This window comes from Hippoglossus stenolepis, chromosome 6 (genome assembly GCF_022539355.2).
Source record: "Hippoglossus stenolepis isolate QCI-W04-F060 chromosome 6, HSTE1.2, whole genome shotgun sequence".
NCBI lineage: Eukaryota > Metazoa > Chordata > Actinopteri > Pleuronectiformes > Pleuronectidae > Hippoglossus > Hippoglossus stenolepis.
Genome location: NC_061488.1, coordinates 27,441,630 through 27,465,960, shown reverse-complemented (window position 1 = coordinate 27,465,960; position 24,331 = coordinate 27,441,630). Strand labels below are relative to the sequence as shown.

General features: G+C 41.3%; 2 protein-coding genes across 4 annotated transcripts in view; both read left to right on the top strand.

The window, feature by feature from the left end:
- The window catches only part of LOC118111054 (protein-serine O-palmitoleoyltransferase porcupine), a 31,272-nt gene extending 15,048 nt beyond the window's left edge, over nt 1-16,224 (top strand). For all 3 annotated transcript variants that reach the window (XM_035159337.1, XM_035159339.1, XM_035159338.1), the window contains exons 8-13: nt 7,326-7,426; nt 8,965-9,041; nt 12,496-12,559; nt 12,707-12,792; nt 13,399-13,509; nt 15,533-16,224. In XM_035159337.1, the coding sequence (XP_035015228.1) occupies nt 7,326-7,426; nt 8,965-9,041; nt 12,496-12,559; nt 12,707-12,792; nt 13,399-13,509; nt 15,533-15,634 (541 nt within the window). In that variant the 3' untranslated portion in view covers nt 15,635-16,224. The remainder of the gene's footprint in view (nt 1-7,325; nt 7,427-8,964; nt 9,042-12,495; nt 12,560-12,706; nt 12,793-13,398; nt 13,510-15,532) is intronic.
- A 1,788-nt stretch (nt 16,225-18,012) lies between these two features.
- si:dkey-16n15.6 (organic solute transporter subunit alpha) lies at nt 18,013-24,331 on the top strand. Its single transcript, XM_047340189.1, is given in 11 exon segments — nt 18,013-18,021; nt 20,869-20,942; nt 21,031-21,077; nt 21,080-21,143; nt 21,439-21,480; nt 22,157-22,272; nt 22,480-22,520; nt 22,523-22,733; nt 23,755-23,896; nt 23,898-23,971; nt 23,974-24,331. Coding segments are annotated over 11 exon segments (1,014 nt in total). The 3' UTR covers nt 24,168-24,331.

The following is a 24,331-nucleotide window of genomic DNA, read 5'->3' as shown; positions in this document are numbered from 1 at the left end:
GGCCCCGAGGCTCTGGAACTCTCTGATGAGATCAGGCTTGCCAACTCACTACCTATCTTTATATCACTGCTCAAACCATATTTTTATAGGAAAGCATTTTTAACATGCGATTGATAATTCTGGTACGACTGTGTTGTTTTAACTCCTTACTTTTATTGCAACCACAATTTATGTAGTTTCTCAAATATGACAGCCTTGGACTCTGCTACCTATGAGAGTAGATATTTAGTTTAAAGGGGACATAGCATGCAAATTCCACTTTGTTAGTGCTTCTACAGGTTAATGTGGGTATCTGGCATGTCTACCAACCCAAAAACTCTGGGAAAAAAACACTCACGCGTTTTGTTATGGTTCCTCTAAGTCAGAAACGTCATGCTTGAGCGACTCGATTGAGCTTCCTGGGTCGTAACAAGGAACTGGAAGTCTCCCACATGGCCTTGGCCCACCCCCACCTCATCCCCCTCGGGCGCGACCGCTCGCTCTCCCATGCGTGAGCTGGAATTTGTGTCAGCGCCACACAGCCAACAGTGTGGAAGACTTCCGCAGTGTTCAGCACTACTGTAACACTGCGGAAGTCTTCCACACTGCTGGCTGTGTTCTGCTTTCTCCGCTTGTTGTTGTACCCGTTGAATGTCGGGGTTGGGGGTAAATGATGGTCTTCATAGCCCCCACCCCTCTCTTTCTCTCTCTGTCTGTCTGCTGTGTGCTTGTAGTGGATGGGCAGAGGGGGACATTTAATTATGTGATTGGGAAAATTAAAACTCCAGGACAACAGAAGGGAATACAAAGTATGGGATGCATATTTGATAATTTATATCATATAAAATATGTAATTTATATCGTTTAAAATCATGGAGGGAGAGGGGGAGGGGGAGCTGGCTCACTAGCATTTAAAGGAACAGGCACTCAAAACAGGTCACTCTGTGGAGGGCTGTTTTATACAGTAAAAAGGTGCTGTTTTAAATGATCCTTGTGGTATTTTGACCAAAGTATGTTACAGACATTTCATTAAGACCCCAAGGAACCATATCAACTTGTGGTAAAATGGGCATGCTATGTCCCCTTTAAAAAGGCACAGAGGTAATGACGCCTGATCTACATATCTCTCTCTCTTCTCTACTCCCTCTTTGCCACCCATCTCTCCTCTCCTCCCCATTTTCTCTGCTCACCCCAACCAGTCAAGGCAGATGGCCGCCCACATTGAGTCTGGTTCTGGTTGAGGTTTCTTCCAGTTAATGAGGGAGTTATTTCTCTCCAGAGTCGCAAAAGTGCTCATTGTGGGAACTTTTGGGTTTCTCTATAAATTTAAGGTCTCGAACTTATTATGTTGTGATTTGGCCCTTAAAAATTGAAATGAACTGAAAACCTTTTATTATAATTAATTCTTGATTTTGCCATGGATTTTGTTTGTGTGAAGCACTTTGTAACCGTGTTAGACAAGTGCTATACAAATATAGTTATTGGTATTATTATTAGTAAGGTAATGGGTGGGAGAGCCCTTCACTGGAAGGAAAAGTAGCTCAGTCTTGTCAAGCTTGATTTTTAAGTGGTGTGCGGACATTCACTGAGAGATGTCAGTCAGACAAGCAGAGATTCATGCTGCTACTTGTGTTTCAGACTGGGGAAAAGAGAGAATTAGTTGGGTGTCATCAGCGTAGCTGTGTTAAGAAAAGCCGTGAGTGAATAACGAGAGAGTTGGTGTAAGGGGAAAAAAGGAGGGGACCCAGGATGGAACCTTGAGGGACTCCAGTAGTTAGTGGACAAGGTTCTGACACAGATCCTCTCCAGTAGGTGTGGTCTTTGAGGTAGGACGTGAGCAGGGAGAGTGCAGAGCCTGAGACACTCAGATCCTGATGGGAGGAAATAAAGATTTGGGGCCTCATTTATAACCATTGCGTACACACAAAATGGGGCCTGAAAGAGGCGTACGCAACTTCTCACGCAAACGTTGGGATTTATAAAAGCAAACTTGACGGTAGAATGTGCGCACTTCTACGCACACTCTGACCCATGCGTAGGAACATTTTGGAGATGTGAGGTGGTGAACTGAATCCAGATTATTGATCCACTTCAACATTAACATTAAAACCAACAGCGTTATTTGTGCTCGGATAACTTTTCCATAATAACCTTCAATTGGAAAAGATATAAAAAACAACTTGCAGCAAATTACGTAGATACCATTAAACAGCAGAGTTATTAATCGTTTTTAATAATATCTTCTATCAATGTGCGTGTATTATCAAGGACGAGTGTGTGTAAAGTTGTTACAGTGAACATGACTGTGCCATCAGGCGCACTGGAGATCAATCACAAAAAATAAAGAAAAACTATTCACTTTCAAACTTCCATTTCCAAATAATATCCCAGAGTGGAGGTTAGGTTCCACTGATGTGTGAAGTACTTGGTCCGATGGCTCTAAATAGATAAATACTGTGGTGGCAGTCATGCGTGATGGATGCATGCGAATGGAAGGATTAGGAGGAAACAAGGGTTCAGTGATCAGAGTTTTTTGTCCCCTGATGACGACTGATCAGCTGATATAGATTCTATAGATCTGTGATCTTTGTACTAAAATTACTCCAGTATTACACAGATCGACCGACGGAACCAAACCATCCCAGTACAAACACAACCATATAACATATAATAATAATTCTGTTTAATTTTATAGATTGGGGACTTCACAGCTGTCTCTGAATTTAATAATCCTGCAGTTTTGGATGATTAAAATACGAACAGGTGATACAACAAATTGCCTCACAGTCTTACAATGTAAAGCGATAATTTGTTTGCCTCCAGCTTCGAATTGGATCGTTTTTTATTTCAGGCACTCTCAGTTGAGTGGCCTGTCTTGAAACCAGACTGGTGAGGATCAAGAAGGTTGATTTAAAGGTAGCACACTCAAAGTGCTTTGGAGAGAAAAGAAAGAAGAGAGACAGGTCTGTAGTTGTTTACTTCAGATGGATTGGTAGGTTTCTTGAGGAAAGGCTTCACTCTTGCCTCTTTAAAGGGCCCATATTTTACACCTTTCTGGGACTTAATTTGAGGTATTGGTACCCCTAAGATGATATATCAGTGGTTAAAAGTCGAAAAAACTGCTGCAATGTGTATTTCCATGTCCTCTCTTCTGCCTCTCTCTGGCCCTCCAGACAGAACAGGCTGTTTTCGCCTGCCTCTTTAATTATTAATGAGCCCATCCTCTGATTAGCTGACTGCACTTTGAGTGACACGCGACCAGGCCTATCACCGGTCTCATTCTGGCGCATTGACGATCTCTCTGTTAAACACAGCTGAAAGTCACGTTATGTTTGGATACAGCTAGTGTTTTGTACAGAGTAACGAGTAACGTCTATGTTACTCCTTACTGAGTACACCGACACAGCATGTCAGAAGAAATATAGCGTAACCGCTGGTCTCGAATAGTAACGTTCTTAGGAGTAATGTGCACGGACACATTCTCTTCCTTGCATCCCTCCACGCTGCAGTGTTTCTTCAGTGTTGTTTGTTGTGGTTAGCCTGTGGAAGCTAACAAGCTGCTAGCTCAGCAACATGTCTGCTTGGTGTCGTGTTCGGTGTGGAGGTGTGCTGATGGTGGTGGGAAGCGGGGTGGTGGGTTCGGAAGCTGGACTGGTACCGGCTGGGTGGGGCTGAGAGAAGAGTGCGATTCCATGATGACATCATACAGAGAAGAAGTACGAAGCGCAACGTTTCAATAACATATTTCTTTGAATGGACTGAGTGAAAAGTCCGCGGAGTGACTGTTTTCATACTTTGAGGGTCCCTACTGACCCCCTTCAAGTAATTCAGGATAGTAAAAGCAAATAAAATTAAGCCAGGTGGTTGGGCGGGAGGAAGTTACCAGGGTAAGAACTTGATTGGGAGACAGGGGAGGAAAAGGATAGAGTAGGGGATGAAGATGTGGTTGATGGAAAGGTAATTTCAGAAAGTGGGTTAGAGAATGAGGAGCGTATGTCATCTATCTTTTTGTAGTTGACAAAGTGGCTTGGTAGAAGGGAGGAAGGAGGAGGGGGACTGGGGGTGGGGGTCAAGGATGTTAGAAAAGATGGAGAAGAGCTTTTGGGGTGACCTTGACCCAAACCTCCTCTTCCCTGTTGAACGTGGACCACAATGTCAGCATGCTGGAGTGGTGCTTTGCCTGTTGGTGTCCTGTTGTCAGTGATGGTCCAACAGCCCGTATAGATGTGTCTCCGGACACTGAGAGGGTCATCTCCAGCCCTTTCTTGGTGCATTTAAACTATGTCCATACAGGCCGATGTTGCTTAGACATCTCGGGACTCCTAACCCCTTTCTACATAGGAGTTGATCATGCTCGCTAGGGCTGGGGCGACTCGTCGATGTAATCAACGTCATTGAGTACGTAAATATGTCGACTCGCAGAACGTGCGTCGTAAGGAAGGTGGCTGCGCACAGTCAATGCAGGCAGTCACCTGAAGAGCAAGCTGAAGCGAAAAAAATCGCCCACGGTCATCTAGCATAGGTTCGGACTGGACCCCTTCTACACGAACCCAGACGCTGTTTTTAGATTGTGACGGACCGTTTCTATTTTATCCTGTCCACTTTTTCTAGCACTTACGGTAGTCTTATTTTAACCTGCGCAGCTTTTTCCGTCTTAAGGGTAGTGAATCCTGGCAGCACATGGTGGAGTTTACTTCACTGAACCAGAGAAAGTGGGAACAAAGAGGAAAGTTAAAGCTGTTCAGTTGTTAATGTTTGTTAAGATTGTTTATAAATGCCTTTTTCAAAAGCCCTTTATTTTATTTTTTAAAAGCAAACTTTATTTTACTTGAAATGAGAAAAGAATATTTCTTTTATTATTAGAGTACACTTCAGTTCAGTGTGAAAATTAATAATAAACATTATTGAAATACTATTGAATTATACTTACTTTATTTTATTTGTTTGTCAGTTTTTGACTTCATACAGACATTGATACAACTACTATGGTACTTAAAGATACTTTTTTGATAGACTGCTAAACTTGAATTTACAGTGTTTTGATATTCCTCCAGAAAGTTACTTAAATTTTACTTTGGTTTTCTTATATTTTGTTGTTGGACAGCTTAATGTAGATTGATATATTCCTTTTACTTTAATGGACCAAGCTCTTTCACAAATTTTATTTGAGATATATGGGGCTGTTAAAGGCAGATTAGCAGTTCAGACTCGGCTATTTTTTGTTGTGGAAGACTATTAAATAAATATGACTAGTTTTTAAATTTATTATATTAATCAAGTAATGAAAAATAATTGTTAGATTTATCAAAAAATTATCGTTAGATAAATCGCAAAAAAAAAATCTATTGCAGTCTTTGAGGTTTTCATCATAGCATCGTCCAAGGCTTTTTCTAGGTTTCTCAGACACTTTTGGAATGAGTTCTCCATTTATGTAGAACCTATGGTCAGATGTCTCACCTTTGCTTTTTGAGATGCTTCTTGATTTTGATGGATTCATCCTCATTCTGGCCCATGTGATGTTTTCTTCAAGTTTACCTAGCAACAGTCTGGTGCATAGCGCTGTTGTCATCAGGGTTGTCATGTCGTCCATGTAGGCCCCCATCGGTGTTAATCGACCCCCAACTTTTGTCGCTCACAACCTCCTACCCATTTTGAAGCTCTGATAATCACATCCATCGCCATGGTGAATGCTAGTGGGGAGAAAGTGCAGCCAGCCATGATGCCTACTTCGAGATGCTGCCATATGGTGGTAAAATGAGGTGTGGTGAAGCAGAATTGCAGATCTTTAAAGAAGGCTTTAATCAAATTTTTTATGGGCTCTGGTACTTTAAAGAAGCCGAAAGCTGCCCAGTGGACACTATGTGGTTCCGACCCAAGTGCATTAGCGAGATCAGGGATATGACATGTAGATCTCTCTTCTCACTCTTGGCTGATAAGATTTGGTGCCAGATCATGCTAGTGTGTTCTAAACATCCAGAGAACCCTGGAATTCCTGGAATTTTGTACCGAAGTATCCACCTGCTTGTTTTTTCAACAAATAGCTTGTCAGCCTTTGGGCTATGACGCTAAAGAAGATCTTGACCTCTACGTTGAGGAGCCTTATGGGCCGAATATGGCTAATATTTGAGGATTCATCCATCTTTTGGTATCATTACTCCTCCAGCTCTGCGCTAAGCTTTGGGCATGCCACTCTCATTAATTTCCACAAGAAGCGTAGAACATTAGGAACATTCTTATATATAAGGATCAGCGTTCTGGCCTGGGTCTGATGACACTTCCTTCAATTTCGGAGAGCTCAGAAATCCATTTGGTGTTCTGGCTGCTCAATGGGTGGGATATCAGATGGAATTGCTATCAGATCATGTCTCTCCTCTCTTGTATCAAGCGTTCTATTTCCAGGTGCCTTCCGTACTTGATTTCCGTTGTCGGTGTTACCAGTTTTCTCTTTGTTACTCCAAAATGTTCCGCTCCGTAGTCGTAGATGATGTTACACATCCTCTCAAGCTTCGGCTCAACTGTGCCCTTTATCTTTTCAAGGATACTGCTTAGGTCTGCATTGATGGCCTCCCATTTTGCTTTTTATGAAGCTTCAGGCCAGATCAACTTTGTTTTGTTTTTTTAAGGTTTCTTTTCCCTTGTTGGCTTTCCTGGCTGAGTCGGCTCTCTACCCTCTCCTGCAACTGCCTCTGTGCTTGAGTTAACTTCCTCAGATTGAGGGGGGCTGATGCCCTGCAAACTTTGGGTTGAGTCCAGTCGCTGGACCTCACTCGACTGACTTGAACAATGCTAGATCCCTCCTCTAGCACTTCTTCTTTCATTGGTGTATTTAGGGCCCTTTGCCTATGTTATTTTCCTCCAGCCACAGGGACACACCTGGAGCTTCTTGTCAGATTATTTGACCATACAATCTTGTATTGTGTTTGCCTTCCTCTTTGTCATTTCGATTCCAGGGTCACTAGCGTGTGGTCCGTTAGTGAGTCGTCTTCCACTCCGCCCCCACTCTCGTTGACTGTGGGGTATTTTACCTTTTATTGCTTTTGCTTTTTTTCGTATTGGATCCTGCCATCATGGGTAGCTAACCTATGCCAGCCCCAGTGGGGTCTATTTCCTCCAGTCAGCTGTCTTTCCTCCCCATCATAAGGTCTTTCCCATCTTGTCAGCTATGCTGTTTATAGTGGTCACCGGCTGCATCAGCTACAATCATTTTAGAATTCAGGACAAGATGGTGAATATCCCTTGTAAGATTGAAGGTCTTCTGCACAATTTAAGTTACCAACTACCAATATCTATACTTTGCCCCCAGTGGTGGGTTAAATGTGTGTGCGTGTGTGTGTGCGTGTGCGCAGGGACATGAGTGTCGTGAAACCTCTCAGTGTCGAGATGCCTCGCTCCATGGTGCTGGTGGTGACGTCTTGGAACATCCCCATGTCCCGATGGCTGAAAACCTGTGAGTCCTGGCCTCCATTGTGTCTATTAAACATTCTACACTTATACACTGAAGATATCAACTTGTATTGTAGTCTTAAAGGCTGAATGAATTTGATATCCTACAAAGTTATACCTCTGTAATTAACATTTTACTGCTGATCTGCTCTTTTTCATTCGATATATTGAAGAATCACTGTGGCTTTGGAGAAATTGTGAATTCCATTTCTCACTATTTTATTCTTAGCTTGTATTGAATGATCAATTGAGAAAATGATCTCCATGATGAAATTGATAATTTTTGTTATTACACTATTTGGCTGGTACATTGTAGTTTAAATGAATTGTTTAAAATTCACTCACTCACTAGAAACTCATTGTTTCATTAATCAAGGTAACAATGAGGCCATACTTAAACGGATAGTTCACCCAAAAGTGTAATTCACTCATTATCTACTCACCACTATGCCGATGGAGGGGTGGGTGACGTGTTTGAGTCCACAAAACACTTCTGGAGTTTCAGGGGTAAACAGTGTCTGAGCCAAATCCAATACAATTACTGCTCCTGTGGTGTCATCCAAGTGCCCGTAAGCCCAGACGTTCAAATTCGACTCAAAACGCTGTCATTTACACCATGTTTTTAGCCTAAATGTCCGTTATCTTCTTGCCTGGAGCCTCATTCACGTTCATGCGCGCACACACTGCACGAGTTTTTGCCTCTATGCTCTTGCCCAAGGTGCGCGTGACGACATCAGCGATACACAGCAGTCACTGACACTATGCAGCAATACCTACTGGAAGCAGCGATGTTACCACGCACCCCGCGTGTACCCTTTGGTGAGAGCTTGTTAGCAATGTGTGCTAGCGAATGTGAACGTGGCTCCTGAGGAAGATATTTTTTTTACGTTTAAAGACGTGGTTGCTAGTTACTTCAATTGTTTTGTATTTGGCTGCTCGCTGTTTACCCCTGAAACTCCAAAAGTGTCACTTTGCCCACCCCTCCATAGGCATAGTGGTGAGTAGATAATGAATTTAAATGTTTGGGTGAACTATCCCTTTAAGTATGTGTACCTCATTTTTCACATTGATTAATGACACAATGACTTGCTAGTGCAGTGCCCGTTCTAAACATTTAAAATGGGCTGTTTGCTGCAGTGAGGCTGGTTGCAGCTTTCTTTCTTAAACTGCAAAAGTGACCTTCAGCTAATTCAGTCTGCAGAACGCTGATGCTGCCCCACTGCTGCTGCACAAAGAGCTGTTCACCAACAACGCCACTTGCGTTGATGATTCACATCTACAGCTGCTAGAGTGCTTGACCCCTGTTAAATAATCTTCAATATATCACATGTCCAAATTGCACCAGATTCAAAACTATATTAATTGGTTCCTTAACAATACGTGTCAAGTTTGAACGTTCTAGAGATATGCAATTCACGTACAGACACACAGACAGCGATTTCTGGAATTTGTAGATAGATTATGAAAGCTACATTCAAAACTTTATCAATATATTATCATTATTTTGTGTGTTTACTGTGTTTTCTTCTCCGTGTTTTACAGATGTTTTTAAAAACGCAATGAAACTGGGGACATTTCCAGCCATCCTGGTGACATATACAGCCAGCGCCCTACTGCATGTTAGTAAGAAGATGCATACTGTGATCATCTTTGCACCAAATAAAATTGTAGTCTTTTAGTTTTAGTTAACAAAATTATATTCCGAATTTTTTTATCTAGTTTTCAGAAGTGTAATTTTAGTTTTTTATTTATTTTGTTTAGTCACAGTTAATTCTTCTGTAAAACTGACTTATTGTAGATAACGGAGACAGCTACATGTTCTTTTAACCTCAGAGCAACTACTTATTCTGAGGCTGATCCGCTTCTTCAACATGCTGTTCAAGGTCACTCTTGCTATCACTGGTATCTTTCCATTGTCACTATACACTGTACACTGTAAACTGTTCAATATACCTGTTCACTGCCAAGTTCATTGTTACTGAGTTCACACCATTCTCACTCTACAGTGTTCACTGCTCACTGCCCCAGTGCAATGTTCACTGTCATTGTTCACTTTTAATGTACGTTGTGCACTGTCAGTGGCTACTAGTCATTGTCCAATGCTCACTGCCCACTGTCAATGGTCCCTAGTAACTGGTCAGTGCACACTTATTTATTTTTCCACTTCCACTGGTCACTGTCATATTGTGACTCTCCACTCTAAGTGTACAATGTACACTGCTCACTTTTACTATTCGCTGACTGTTTTTACACAATGACTGTTCCCTGTAAAGTGTTCATCGCCACTTTACATTGTTCATGTTATTCTGTGCAATGACACTGTTTATTATGGCTCGAGCACCGACAGTGCGAAGGCCCTATTGCTTTTCGTTTGATTATTCAGGCAAATGAATCGCATGTTTGACAGCTTGAACATACTCGAAACTCACCAAACTGCAAAATGGCTCAACAGCGGCCCCTAAAATGCAGCAATTCCGTCTCGTTTAACCAATCTTCATGAAATGTGGTACACACGTGTATCATGACCAGTCGTTAAAAAAAGGCACTGGCACTAATTTGATTAACGCAACAGGAAGTCAGCCATTTTGGATTTAGTGGCCATTTTAGTCATTTTACACATTGTGTACTTTAACAAACTCCTCCTAGAGCAGGGGTCGGCAACCTTTACTATCAAAAGAGCCATTTGGCCCCCTCTTCCACCAAATATAATTTGTCTGGAGCCGCAAAACATATTTGATAACAGCTTATAAAGTTTTATATATAGTTATACTCAGTGTTGTGCCAGTTCACACTTAAAATTAACTAGTTCAAAGTTCAGTTCAAGCAGATGAAAATTAACTAGTTCACGTTCATAGTTAAATTTTAAAAATTTTCAACTAAGTTCACGGTTCCTAAAATGAACTAGTTCACGTTCATTTGTTCCATTTTTTTATTGGGATGATTTAGGTGTTAAACTTATGATCATGTGTTTAGTTATGAATCGGTGGTGTCGCTCCACTCATTTTAACACTGAGGCCTGACTGAGTTAGCGTCACGTCTCCTGTTGTACTGAGCACAAAAAGTTGAAGTGATTTTTCATGATGTTTAAATGCAGCCTCATAAACTCTGGAGCGAATCAAACAAACACTAAGTTACTTCATGTGCTGATCAGGTCCTGATAACTAGTGATGAGTATTTATTAGTTCAAGTGAGAGCAGGTCAGAGTGGAGGAGGACACAGAAACTCCAGCTCGGTACAAACCAACTGCAGCTTCTGCTCTGATCACTGAGCAGCTGAGACCAGAGAAACTCTGTGTTTCACTGTTTCCACTCTTCTTCTACAAAGTCACTGACCGGCTGCTTCACGTGAACGAGCTCTGATCTCACTGCGTGTGTCGCTGTGAGCGAGTGAGTGGTCTCTAGTCAGTAGTCATATTTCCCTTTCAGTATATACAATTTTTTCTACCTCCACTGGAAACGCGGGTAAAATGGATGAAAACAAGGGTTTGCATGAATAGGAATACAGGTGTGCCTTGCGATTTTAACTTGACCGGCGGTATGCCTTTGAAAACCACTGCTTTACACTGCACAGCGTTAACTGTCACTGCAATGTATTAACAGTTCATTATCACTGCACAGTGCCCATTGTCACTGTAAAGTATTGACTGTTAATTTTGTCAACGTAGACTGTACTCTGTCACTATTCACTGTCAATGTACATTGTTCACTGGCAGTGGTTAGTGTCCACTGGTCACTAGACAATTGTCACTGTTCACTGTAACTGTACACTGTACACCGTTCACCGTCAGTGTCATTGGGGCTGCAACATTATGGATTATATTGATTAAATTTGATTATGAAAAATAGTTGGCAATACAACTACACAGATGAAGAGAAATCTGCATGTGTTAAAACAGTCTATCAAAAACAATAACTTTAATGGTCATTTACAAGGTTTTCCACACATTTGTGTAAACAGATTCAACAGGAAAGCTAACAGCGTCACTACTTTGTTTGGACAGAAAAACTAAATGCCTGTCGATTATTACTCTCTTGGGCTGCTGAAAGATGCTGCATTGCTTGCAAGTTTTGTGTAAATAAAGCAATGAACTTAGCCAAGTACAGCTTGTCTGCTGTGGCCGGACAGACGCTGCTGTGAGTGCCAGCCATGCCTCCGTTCAGACAGACTGACCCATGCCTACAACACTGTCACACATTCAGCAGGCCTATGGCAAGCCGTTTTAATATTTGTTATATAAATACAAACCATTTTATCTAAGTTTGACGATCCATAATTAACATTACCTATACCAACAATGCCATTTTGACAGGTCGTACTTTCATTTTGACTAATATCATTCAAACTACTTTTGCCATTCACATCTACAATTCAATTTAAATATTTCTAACTTTAATTTCAGATATCTACAATTTAATTATAAATAGTTCAAGGTATCTTGAATTGAGGTGAATAAAGATATATGCTGAATTTTAATTTACTAAATTACTGAATTAAATGAGATATCTGAAAGGGAAATTATCATTATTAAGTTGCTGATGACTAATACATATAGAAAGAGCATTGTACTAGAATACAATTAAGTAGAAATCGTAAATAGTAATCAACAGATTAATTGATCATCAAAATGGTTTTTAGTTGCAGCCCTACTGTACTGTCAGTGGTCACTGTTACTGTCATCGTTCACTTTTTATTTGCCACTGTCTACTTGTTTCTGTTTACTGGTCACTATTCACTGGTCATTTTACAATGTACACTGTTACTGTCCACTGGTCAATGTCCTCTGGTCACTGTATGCCGGTCATTGTCAGTGTTCATGTCTCTGTCACTGTGCACTGTACATCGTCCGCTATTTGTACCATGTGTTTTCATGCATATAGATCATCCATAGTTCTGTAGCCATTTAGATACTTATGTTGCAATGAGAGCTGCATAGCATTAAAAAGGATTTGAAAAGAGAAACACTATGGGTTTGAAGTTCTGAGACCACTTTCTCATCTACTTGAATGGGTCATGTTTGCTGCTGAACAACTGACTGTCACTTCTTGAACTTGAAGTTGTGTTTGTTTTCCTCAGGGTCTGAGTTTTCACCTGGGAGCCGTTCTGCTCTCTTTGGGATTCATCACATACGTTGAACATGGTATGAACATTTCATTTTTGCTTGTAGATAAGTGTATTTATTTGATTGTATTTACTATAGACTTACTTCGATAGTGTTGGTAAAGGCTAACCATTTTTTTTCTAGTGACACTGTTAAGATTGTTGATTTATATTTTCTTCCACTCAGTTTTGAGAAAGAAGCTTGCATCCATCTTCAGTGCCTGTATCCTTTCCAGGCCCTGTAACCCCGGCTGCGGCCATCAGCACAAGAAGGTAAAACACAGTTTAGTTTCAGCTATGTGAAGAGTGGAAATGTAAAAGAAAAGCATTTTTAAGCAATCAAATCATACAGACATACATTTAGCTATTAACACCAACCTGCACCAAAGTCTTTGTATCTGTTAGTGTTTAGGTATGGGGGTATTAAAAAGCCAACATTATATTATTATACCTTTTTCTCAGCAGAAATCAAGAGATCGATTTCAGGGTCAATGAAGCTTCTAACATGTGACAGACACAAAAAATATAAAAAAATAAAAGATGACAAATATCTCTAGGTGAAATACCGGAGTCACACACGTAGAAGACATTGACGAAGATGTCAAGAGAGTTTGTGGTGATAAGAGAAAACGCCAGTGTCGATGTGCTGTAAACAAGATCACATGATCTTCGCAACGGAACAAATACGTTACATCCTGTGAACAGAGAATCTCCCGCTGCCTTGTGCATGAGTAAAACAAAAAGTCAGGAGAAGTCTTTGTAACTGAGCGGTGTGGAGAAATGATCAGCTGATCGAAGCTTGTTAAATAGAGAAGAATAAGAATAAAAACACATTCTTGTGGGTGTTTCACACTTTTTTATTTCTGTTCTTGTCTGTAGGAGTATTGGGTGGTGGCACTGAACCTGGCTTTTAGCTTCCTGGCAATCTTCCACCTCACTTACCTGGGCTCTATGTTTGATCCTGGAGTTGATGAACATGAGTTAGATGAGGTAAGAGCACACACCATTTTATAAATATCCTTATATACATATATAACTACAACTCTGGGACCATAGCCCATAGCTACTCTCCTAGTTTGGGGGTTACAGGCCAGAGTGCTCAGATTACTACTGTCACCACTGCCTTGCCTTCACTTTCCACATCTTCTCTAGTTCGTCATTCAGCATTTTTCAAGCTTCTTTTGTTCCTTCCTCTTGATGTTGTATCGCTTGGGAATCTCTACATCACCACCACCTTCTGCTGTCTGTCGACCACCATGACGTCCGGTGGGTTAGCATCACCATTTTATCCATCTGGATCTGGAGGTTCCACAGGGTCTTAAGTCCGTCATTCTCAACCACCTTTGGATGTGTCTTCATTTTCACCTTGCGATTTCCAGCTCAAACTTGGCGCAGATGTTACTGTACACTATGCCAGCCACTTGGTTATGGCATTCCATGTACGCCATACCTGCCTGGATCTTACTCCTTGCTGTTATGTGCTGGACTGTCTCATCTTTGGGGCATCTTTGAACAGCCTGCACCGGGGGCCCTATGTGGTGTGGTAGACCCCGGACTTTATCAATGTCATATCTATCTCTCGGCCCTTAATAATAATAATAATAATAATAAAGTTTATATATATCACCTTTAAAAACAGAGTTTACAAAAAGCTTTGTTACTTCTCTTGTTTTTGCTTTGTTGTCAATCGACAGGATGCAATGTGGCAAAAAAAAACAGACAACAATGTTGAGGTGGTCAAAAACAAAGTAGCGTTCATTAAATAAAGAGTATTTCACATAAAAACTTGATTACATAGAAAATGTAAAAGGACAATAAAAGATGACATCACACGAAAGCAAGTCTATATAGGTGGGTTTTAAGGAGTCATTTAAAAGTCACTGACCCTGCTTGCAAAATCTCCTCAGGTAGAGAGGAGAAAAGTCCAAAGTCCAAAGCGGCAGGGCCCTGATGTCAAAAGCATGATCACCTTTGGACCAGCCAGCAGGGCTCCACCTCCACTAATTATGCTGTTATGCTCTAATTAGTGCCTCTGTGCTGTCTTTCAGATCAGCCTTTTCCAGCCACTGGTATGATTTTTTTTATATCATCCACTTCTTTTACCCCTTGATGGTACATGAAGTGCAGGGGCTTGTTTGTCCATGATTTTCCTCTTCTTCTTCCTCCTCCTCTTCATCATCATTAGGTTTCTGCTCTCTGAGATGTTCACTTGGCAGATCATCACTTGTTGCCGTCTTCCTGATGTACTCCTGTATCTTTGATGTTTCATACTTAACAGTAGCCTAGTGGACAGTCTCAGAGTTCAGGATTTTGGGTGAAACTCTCCATGCATTGTGAGGAGCTTATTTGACTTGATATCAGTGGCCTCCGTCTCCTCCTTTGTTCAAGTACCAGTAGGGTATCTGATGATCGGTAGGGCATACGTCTCCTGAGCCTCATTTTTCCTTTTTTTCTTTCTCCAGCATGTACCTTTATTGATCTTGACTTGGGCATTGTTGCATTCTTGATCTTAAGCCCGTGTCTCTTTCGCCTTTTATTCCCTCAGATTTGTGTAGCATTAGTAATCTATATTACTGGAGGCTTGCTCTGACTGGGATCTGCTGTTCCAAATGTGGAAACCCTACTCTGCAACATCAAGCTTCTATACATATACAAACGTATTATACATGTGGACAGGCTTTGGCTCAGCAGGTAGAGCGGGTCGTCAACTGTGTATAGAAACGTTATATGAATATTAGCTTGAATGAAGGATTGCGACTTGTAGTGTATAGTGCTTTGAGTGGTTAAGACTGGAAAAGTGCTATATAAATACAGTGGAAACTGGATATAGTGATCAACAGTTTGTCTGATATAACCCAGTGCAGTTTAGGCAGCAATTTAAGAATTTACAATATAGACTGAAGTCTCACTATGTTTTAAAGCACATGAATGCATCACAAACAGCAATGATCAAACTGAGAGAGAGTCTTCTGTGTTAAATATTCATGTGATTGTTTGTCACTCCTGTTTGCAGGGTTACGCAGCCATCCACACCATCCAGAGGTGGTCGGAACTGAGCTGGGCGAGCCACTGGGTTGTTTTTGCCTGTTGGGTCTTCTACCGTTTAATACAGTGATGGATGGAACAGATGACGAGGCAGGCAGACACCAAGTACTTAAGATTACAAAAGGGTTTGTGAGTGAATGTCAGGGTGTTTTCTGATGGGAATGAATGGGGTCGGCTGGAAAGAACTTGTTGGACAGAGGGGTTACGGCATCCGTACACAAATAAATGATACTGAAGAAATAAACCTCTTCAGACCTGCATGTAGTTGTGACCAATGCGATAAGGAGATTGGAAATGTAGCACATAGCTGCAGTATACTGTATGAGCCCTGTGCATACTGGGCTAAAGAATCATTTCAGGACGTATTGAAATGAACTGCAGACAAGTCGTTTCCACTATCTTGAATACATTTAAATAAGAAAGAAAAAACACTTCATTAAAGACCAAGTAAACTCAGCATTTAGTTCAAACACTAGACAGCTATTTGGACAATCAGATGATCCTTTTTGTATTGTTGCAGTTGGAATGTTGGTGTTAGACAATGTTCATGTCCAAAAATATTTCAGCATGTTTTAAGTTTACATATATGCCCTGTTTATATGAATCTCTTTGTTAAACTGGTGTTATTTTTTTCTATTAAATATTTTTCTTTTTTTCTTCTTTGCCAATCTTTTTATTGAGTTTTGTATATGACCAACATAATACAGAGAAATTAAATAAGTAAATAAATCATGCATCATTTGTGTACGTCCCCTTCCACCGTCCCTCTCTCTCTCTCCTAACCCCTATCACCTGCAGTGGGAAGAAAAAAAGAATGAGAACAAAAACACGGTGAGGCTAAAGTAACACCAACAGAGAGACGCACGCACACACCCCGCACAAGCTCTCGCGAACGTGAACTTGGTTCCGGAGGAGGATAACAGCGTACATTTAAGCCAAAAACCTGGTGTAAATGATGCCGTTTCGAGTCAAATTTGAACGTCGAGGCTTATGGACACTTGGATGACAACACATTAGCAGTATGGAGACATATTTTCTGTTTTATCATGTCAGAGTCCCCAGTTACTTAAATTATATTGGATTTGGCTGCAACGCTGTTCACCCACCCCTCCAGCAGCATAGTGGAGAGTAGATGATGAGTGAATTTTCATTTTACGGTGAACTATCCCTTTCAGTGTTCCTTCAATTTTTTTTGAGCAGTGTATATAATTAATTTACCTTCCATTATGCTACAAACTGTTTATTCCAATCAATGCTGTGAATACCCTTATCTGTCTGATGTTCTCCATTACATGTAGCGTTTATTGCACTTCTGTCCGTCCTGGGAGAGGGATCCCTCACATGTCAATCAATCAAATTTTATTTGTATAGCCCATATTCACAAATCACAATTTGTCTCATAGGGCTTTAACAAGGTGTGACATCCTCTGCCCGTAACCCTCAACAAGAGTAAGGAAAAACTACTAAAAACCCTTTTAACAGGGTAAAAAGAAGGTAGAAACCTCAGAGAGAGCCACATGTGAGGGATCCCTCTCCCAGGACGGACAGAAGTGCAATAGATGTCAAGTGTAAAGGAGAACATCAGAAAGATAAAGGTTTTAGCAGCATTGATAAGAACAAACATTTTGAAGCATAACTGAATTTCAATGAATTGATTATCTGAGGAGACATTGGTTATCAAGCAGTCCTGCTGCAATCATAGTCTATGGTCAGCTGCCACCACGATCATGATCCACCATCAAGATCGGATGCCACTATAGTCCACAGTCATTATCCACTGCCGCCATCAGGATCCATCATCAGCTGCCACTTCGGTCGTGGTCCACCAGCATTATCAGATGTCAACACGATAAAGGATCCGCCATTATTATCACGATCAGCCAGCACGATACATGTGGCTCTCTCTGAGGTTTCTACGTTCTTTTTACCCTGTTAAAAGGTTTTTTTTTTTGTAGTTTTTCCTTACTCTTGTTGAGGGTTAAGGGCAGAGGATGTCACACCTTGTTAAAGCCCTATGAGACAAACTGTGATTTGTGAATATGGGCTATACAAATAAAATTTGATTGATTGATTGATACAGGCTTTAGGTAACGTCTAATGTCCTGTAAGACGTAGAGAAACCTAGAAAAATGCATTTTTGAACGATGATCACATTCTCTGACTTCTTTCTTGACTTTTTCATAATGTTACTTATATGATATCATATGGGGAATAATTGTCTGAACAATATAATTTTTAGTTGTCTCTATTATTGCCAGAGCTCTTGGAAAATGTGATGATTGGGTTAGGGTGTAACATTGAGTATCTTCTGTCTCGCGAATGCGTAGGTTGAATAGAGTGGCAGCTAGTCAATACGGGGGCGCTTGGGCCCCCTCAAACATCCTGAGACAAAAAAGCCTGTATAAAACGATAAACAATTCAATTATATGATAATAGTTTACTCGTACAATGCCCCTGGTAGACCTATGAGCATCAAAACAAGTTGTTTTCAAATTGTATATTGTTAATTTCTGTCAAACTACATAATACTTACGAGTGTGGGGCGACGGCCAAGTGGATGTGAATGTGGGTCCTGAAAAGTTTGGCAACCATGTGACCTGAGGCTGCTCTTTAATTGGTTGCTGCAGATTTTCCTCGGGACCCAGCTCTCTGCACTCCCACTGTTATTTGTAGCCAATAGGTACTAATCTATGTTTTTAGATCTAATATGATTGGTTGACCTTTCGACGCCGTCTCAGGTACGTCCCACGTCACTGAGTTACATCCGCTGCGAGCTAACCAGTAAACATGTGGCGAATTCAAATTCAACCGGTAAATCCAGTGATTTCTTTACAAAAACACCCCAACAAGAAAAAAAAGGATAAAGGAGCTTCGTCCGGATCGACCTGATTTACAGATTCAGCAGCAAGTGATGAGGACAAGCTTACACCCGGACCTCCTCCTGCTCTTGTTATGAGAAACAGTTGACTAACTGCTGTTTTGTGAGACCTAAAACAAACAGCATGAAAGTTGCCACAGTCACAATGAGGCTACATTTGTGATGCAGGCTACAGGATTGGAATATTGTTTTTGTTGAGTCTGGCTCTAATCATTTCCATGTCAAAAAAAATAGTTATCTAAAACAGGTTTCATGAAGAGGACAGTGAGTTCAGTATGTAGTGGAGGTTCACTAAAATTGGTTGAGACTAAGGGGTGAATCATTTAGTCTGAAAGACCAAGGCAAGAGCAGTGACACAGGATCTATAATTATCTGACTATGCCCCATGTTTTCAGTCTTGGTGCATCCACACACATATACACAAGTGGTAAAAAGTGATATGTATGTACATTTTCATTACACAGTGAACTTACCCAGTCACCAGATGTGAATCCAGTTTAAAACCTTTGCAATCTGCTGTGAAAGCAATTCCTCTATAATAAAGAGCAAAGTCATCGCTGGTCTTTCGGTAAGTTTAATCAAGCACCTGCACATGGTGTCACATTAAATTGAGCTGGAACGATGGAACGAGCTCCCCACTGAAATCAGCAGAAACAGCAGAAGGTCTACACATCTTCTGCCGCAGGCTAAAGACACATCTCTTTTGACTTCACCTGGGTTAAGAAGATGTCTAATAACCATCGTCACCATAGTTTTCAGTATTTCTTTGTCCAAATAAGTGTCAATTTTTCTTTGTTGAAAGGATAAAACATTTAATTCCTATTCTAAAAGCATCTAAATGTAACCAGGGCTGAGTATTAATGGCTGAATACTATGCTGATATTCTTTAGTTTGAAAATGTGTTTTTAATGAAGGATTTCAGTTTGGTGAAGCTCCACTCAGTATGCAGAAGCATGAACTGCAGAATCATTTGTTGCCGTTGTCATGAATTGACTGTTGTTATGATGTAACAACGTCACTTATGTCGATGAGTCCCAGCCACTGCTGCTAAAGAGTGCTGGTTGCCTGTTTATTAAAATATTAATATTTATAATATGATTTATTATAATTTATAATATTGTCCGAATTGCAATAAACTAAATTCGATACTGTACTTCCTTCGGCCCTTAACAATACACTTGCCAAGTGTGAAGCTGAAGATAAAACATTTTCGAGATAAGAAAGCCACAGACTGTAATTATTAGACAGATGAAATGCTCTTAATAAATACTGTTTTATCTCCCCTCTAATTTTTAGAATGATTACTGACTGAGATGATTGAGAATCTTCACAGATATTAAGAATTATGCTTCTTTGATACACTCCTGAGCTACTTCAGAATTATTGCATACATTCTTTACATGTCCAATTCTAAATTATTTTTGGAAAGAGGTGGAGAAAACTCTCAGATATATATTCAATTTAAAAGAACCTTTGAAATAAGAAAAGAACATTGCGAATCAACCTGCTTGGTAAGATAATATCAGTTGACTGTGATTGCCATGAAGCAAGTGACAAGGATGTGGAAACAGCCAAACCCACCAAAACTTACTTCATGGCTGTCAACAATAGAACCAATTTTGGACATGAAGAAATTAACTTTTGCAATTAGAGACCACATAACAAAATGGAATAAAACTTGCCCTAAAGTTAGACTTAGTAAAATAGCAATTTACTCTTATTTAGTCGAGTATATGCAATAAACAGGTCAAAAGATTCTTGGTCTGTTCGTTCGGATTGTCCCAAAAAAATACAAATACAAGATATGCATTTCAGTGTTGTACAAGTATGGGAGGGAACAGATAGCAGCCTAAGTCACCATAAGTCATGAACCCTTTCCTGCTTGTGCAGTTTCGATGTGCAGTCTTTTGCACAATCGTATGCCCTAAGAGAGAAAGAATGTCCGGGTTACTAAAACCCATTCTGAAGAACCTACACAGGGCATTTTGTAGAAGCAGTCAATGTGCTGATAGTTGTTTGATATATTCAACAAAAAAAATCTTTCATCTTGAAATTTCATGTCTGCTTTATTCTCACTATACACATAATTTTATATTTCTCCTCGTTAAATGTTATCAACATTTTACTTTTTCTCAGAATTTCACATTCATTCTCTAAATGCAAAATACAAAAAATGACCTCATTTCTATTTCGTCCTGGCTCTAGTACTCTCCTGTAGTTTTGTGATCAGATTTTGTGTTTTTTTTCAGTCATTGAAGATGACCTTTGGCTCAAATTTTAGTGTACCCGGTAACATTCACCCACTCAGCCCAACACTCAGATACCAGAAATCTCAAAAAGAAAAATCTATAACTTCTGAAAATATCAAGTATCTTGAATTTATTTTTTTCAAGTGTCTGAATCTTCTAATGTTCTTTTTAACCTAGGTTTTCTCGTTCACCTCCCTTATAGCGCTGTATGTGCCACGTTCTTCCTCGCTGTGTAATTTCATTGCTTCACTGTGAGTGACCCAGTCTTGACATAAACTGTGATCACATCTGTTGTACCCTGGTCCTGCAGAGTCTCTGAATGTGTATGTGTGTGTGCAGGTATCACTCCATCACCTTGCTCAAGTTCATGGAGCTGATCACAGACTTCCCTGAGGGAAAGCTTGTATGTTGGCTGCTTTGTCTGGACAGCAGGTGTCTCCAGATCCTTTCCCCGCTGCTGCTGCTGCTGCTGCTGCCGCCGCCGCTGCCGCTGCTGCTGCTGCTGCTGCTGCTGCTGCCGCTGCTGCTGCCGCCGCTGCCGCTGGCCGCCGCTGCTGCTGCTGCTGCTGCTGCCGCCGCCGCCGCCGCCGCCGCCGCTGCTGCTGCTGCCGCTGCTGCCGCTGCTGCCGCTGCTGCCGCCGCTGCTGCTGCTGCCGCTGCTGCCGCCGCTGCTGCTGCTGCCGCTGCCGCCGCCGCCGCCGCCGCCGCCGCCGCCGCCGCCGCCGCCGCCGCCGCCGCCGCTGCTGTCTGCTGCCGCTGCTGCTGTCTGCCAATAGTGGCCATCAACAGGTACACACCAGATAAACATCTGAGCAACACACTAAACCTGCATTGATCAGTAAAGAGTAAAATCATCTTCATCTTCTTCTTTCAAGGCACTGAGGAGGCAGGTTGACTGTTTCAGTGGTTGTTACCACAGTTGTCTACCTGCATCAACTTGGGGCAATTAAAAAATGCTGACAATATCAAATATTATCTGTAATGACTTGAAGGAGGTCAGTAGGTACCCTCAAAGTATGAGAACAGTCACTCCGAGGACTTTTTCACTCAGTCCATTCTAAGAAATATGTTATCGAAACGTCTCATTTCGTACTTCCTTCCCCGTATGATCGCACTCTTCTCTCAGCCACACCCAGCCGGTACCAGTCCAGCCTCCGAGTGAATGCGCCAGAATGAGACCGGTGATAGGCCTGGTCGCGTGTCAAGACGCATGCAAAAACAGCCTGTTCTGTCTGCAGCTCCAGAGAGAGGCAGAAGAGAGGACATGGAAATACACATTGCAGCAGTTTTTTTCGACTTTAAACCACTGATATATCATCTAAGGGGTACCAATAACTCAAATTAAATCCCAGAAAGGTGTAAAATATAGGCCCTTTAAGTTCTCTCAGTTGCCTGTTTGCATGTAGGCAATGTCACTTGACATGCTGATAACATGTCAAAGCTTCACCTATCCTCCTGTGTTTAGCAGCAGCCGAGGCTGGATGATGGCTGCTGTGCTACAGCTGTCTGTTGTTCGCAGTATCTTGCTATTCGTCACTCTGGTCCTGTGGACTGATGAACAGTACGACTATGGTGATGTGAGTTATTTATCAAGACTTGGGTCTGAGCTTATTCTCCCTGTGATTATTATGTAGCCAAGCTATAGTCTGGGATGTTTATTTTTATAATCAAAATTGTATTGATTATATTATCTGGCTTTAGGGTGACAAATATAGAATTCTATAAACATGAAATCAGACGCAATTTTTTGTCAGATCATCAAAGACAGCTGAAACAGTTGCAGGAAAGAAACAGTGTTCAACCTCAACCTGTATGTGAAAGGTATCATATGTGTGTGTCAACCTTCGTGTCTTTCTATGGCCACCTGCTGTTTTACAAAGCCACTAAGAGTGCTTTACATGGCTATGGACTGAGAGCCAAGTTCATCTGTATCATCATGGTGCTGGTGCTGTGTGGGCTGCAGAGTGGCATCCTAGAGACCAAGGGTGCTCTGGAGGTCATCCCCTGCATGCCACCCTTCTCTGTCTTGACCAGGTCCCAGTGTAAGTCACATCTTAACTCCTCCAGTCTTACTCACAAATAAGGTTTACCATCTACTTTGTAGTTTTGGAGAACAACTCGCAGTATGAATGAAACTGGCTTCTTTCAACTGACCTGGAGTTGAGATTTTCTTTGGGAAAATGTCATCCATTTATCCATCCATTATCTACACAATTTAACCTTTCAGGGTCAGAAGGGGGCTGGAGCCAATCCCAGCTGACATTGGGCGAGAGGCGGTGTCACCAGGGCCTAGATACATACAGTGTCAAAAAATCATTCACACTCACATTCACACCTACGCACATTCACAAATACCTCAGTTAGCCAATTAACCTACATGTCTTTGGAGTTTGGGAGGAGTATCCGGAGTAAACCAATGCAGGGAGAACATGCAAATGCCTTACAGAAAGACCCTGGTCGACGTTGAGTTCATACCCAGAACCTTATTTATGTTAGGTGACAGTGCTTACCAAATTTCAGTGATCCAAAAGTCAACAATCAGCATTTTATTGACGTTATATAATATCTAAATTAAAGAGCAGATACTTGTTTCTCATTCACACTGACATAATTGCAGAGAACCTGTCAAAAATACTGGAAAGAATGTCAGAGACATGCACAGATACAGAATGACGTACAGTCAAACCCAGCTCCTTCAGTATGCAGGTTTGGTCATCGAAGTTGTGCTTTGGGGACAGAACTTTTGCTGATGGGAAAAAACATCTGCAAATTCATAGCTATCTGAATGCAACAGAGTTCATGTTATATTATTCTATCAAAAGAACTGAGAAAACACATCGGCCACATTTGGTGTACAGGTGCAATTAAAGAAGTACATAAATACAATTTTAAAGATTATGTTATACATGTACAGTATATGAACATACAATATTTGTACACATATGTACAACGCTCTTGACTTTGGGTATTCACATATATTTATTGACACATACAATACTTCTTTATACATTCATTCACACTACACATTACATACATTTTTGAAAAGGTAATCTGTCCAACTAGTGATCTACCACTATGGAGGGATTGTGGAGATGTTCTGCATTGGCCTGTATGCCCGCCACACTTACCGTAAGGTGGAGCAGAGCATGTTGGAGGATGTGGAGTGGTCCCTCAGTGTTCAGCAGGTAGAAAAAGCTGTTCAAACATGACGTGAAGATGATGCAGCACAAGCTTGGCCTGCCCTCAGAGGAGGCTTGGCCTGGAAGATGATCCTGCACAGGCTGGCCGACAGCCTGTGCAGGATAGAGCATGCATTTCTGGATGGTTTCCCCTTTCCTCAGGCCAGAGGTCATCATCCAGGCAGACCAGATCCACTGGAAGCCAGGTCTACAGAGGAGCCAGTTGTAGTTGTGACTCACATTACTGTCAGAGCTGATATGAACTATCAGGACTGTAAAGATGTTACAACCGTTTGACTAACTATGGAAGACCTTTAAGAAAACCCAGAATAAGGTGATTTGCCAGTACGCTATTTTCATGTAGTGTGAGTGGCCCCGAGGACCCTGGAGAACTGTGATAAACAGGGCAACAACTGAACCACATGGTTCCCTTATACTAACTCCCTTGTGTGAGGTTGTTG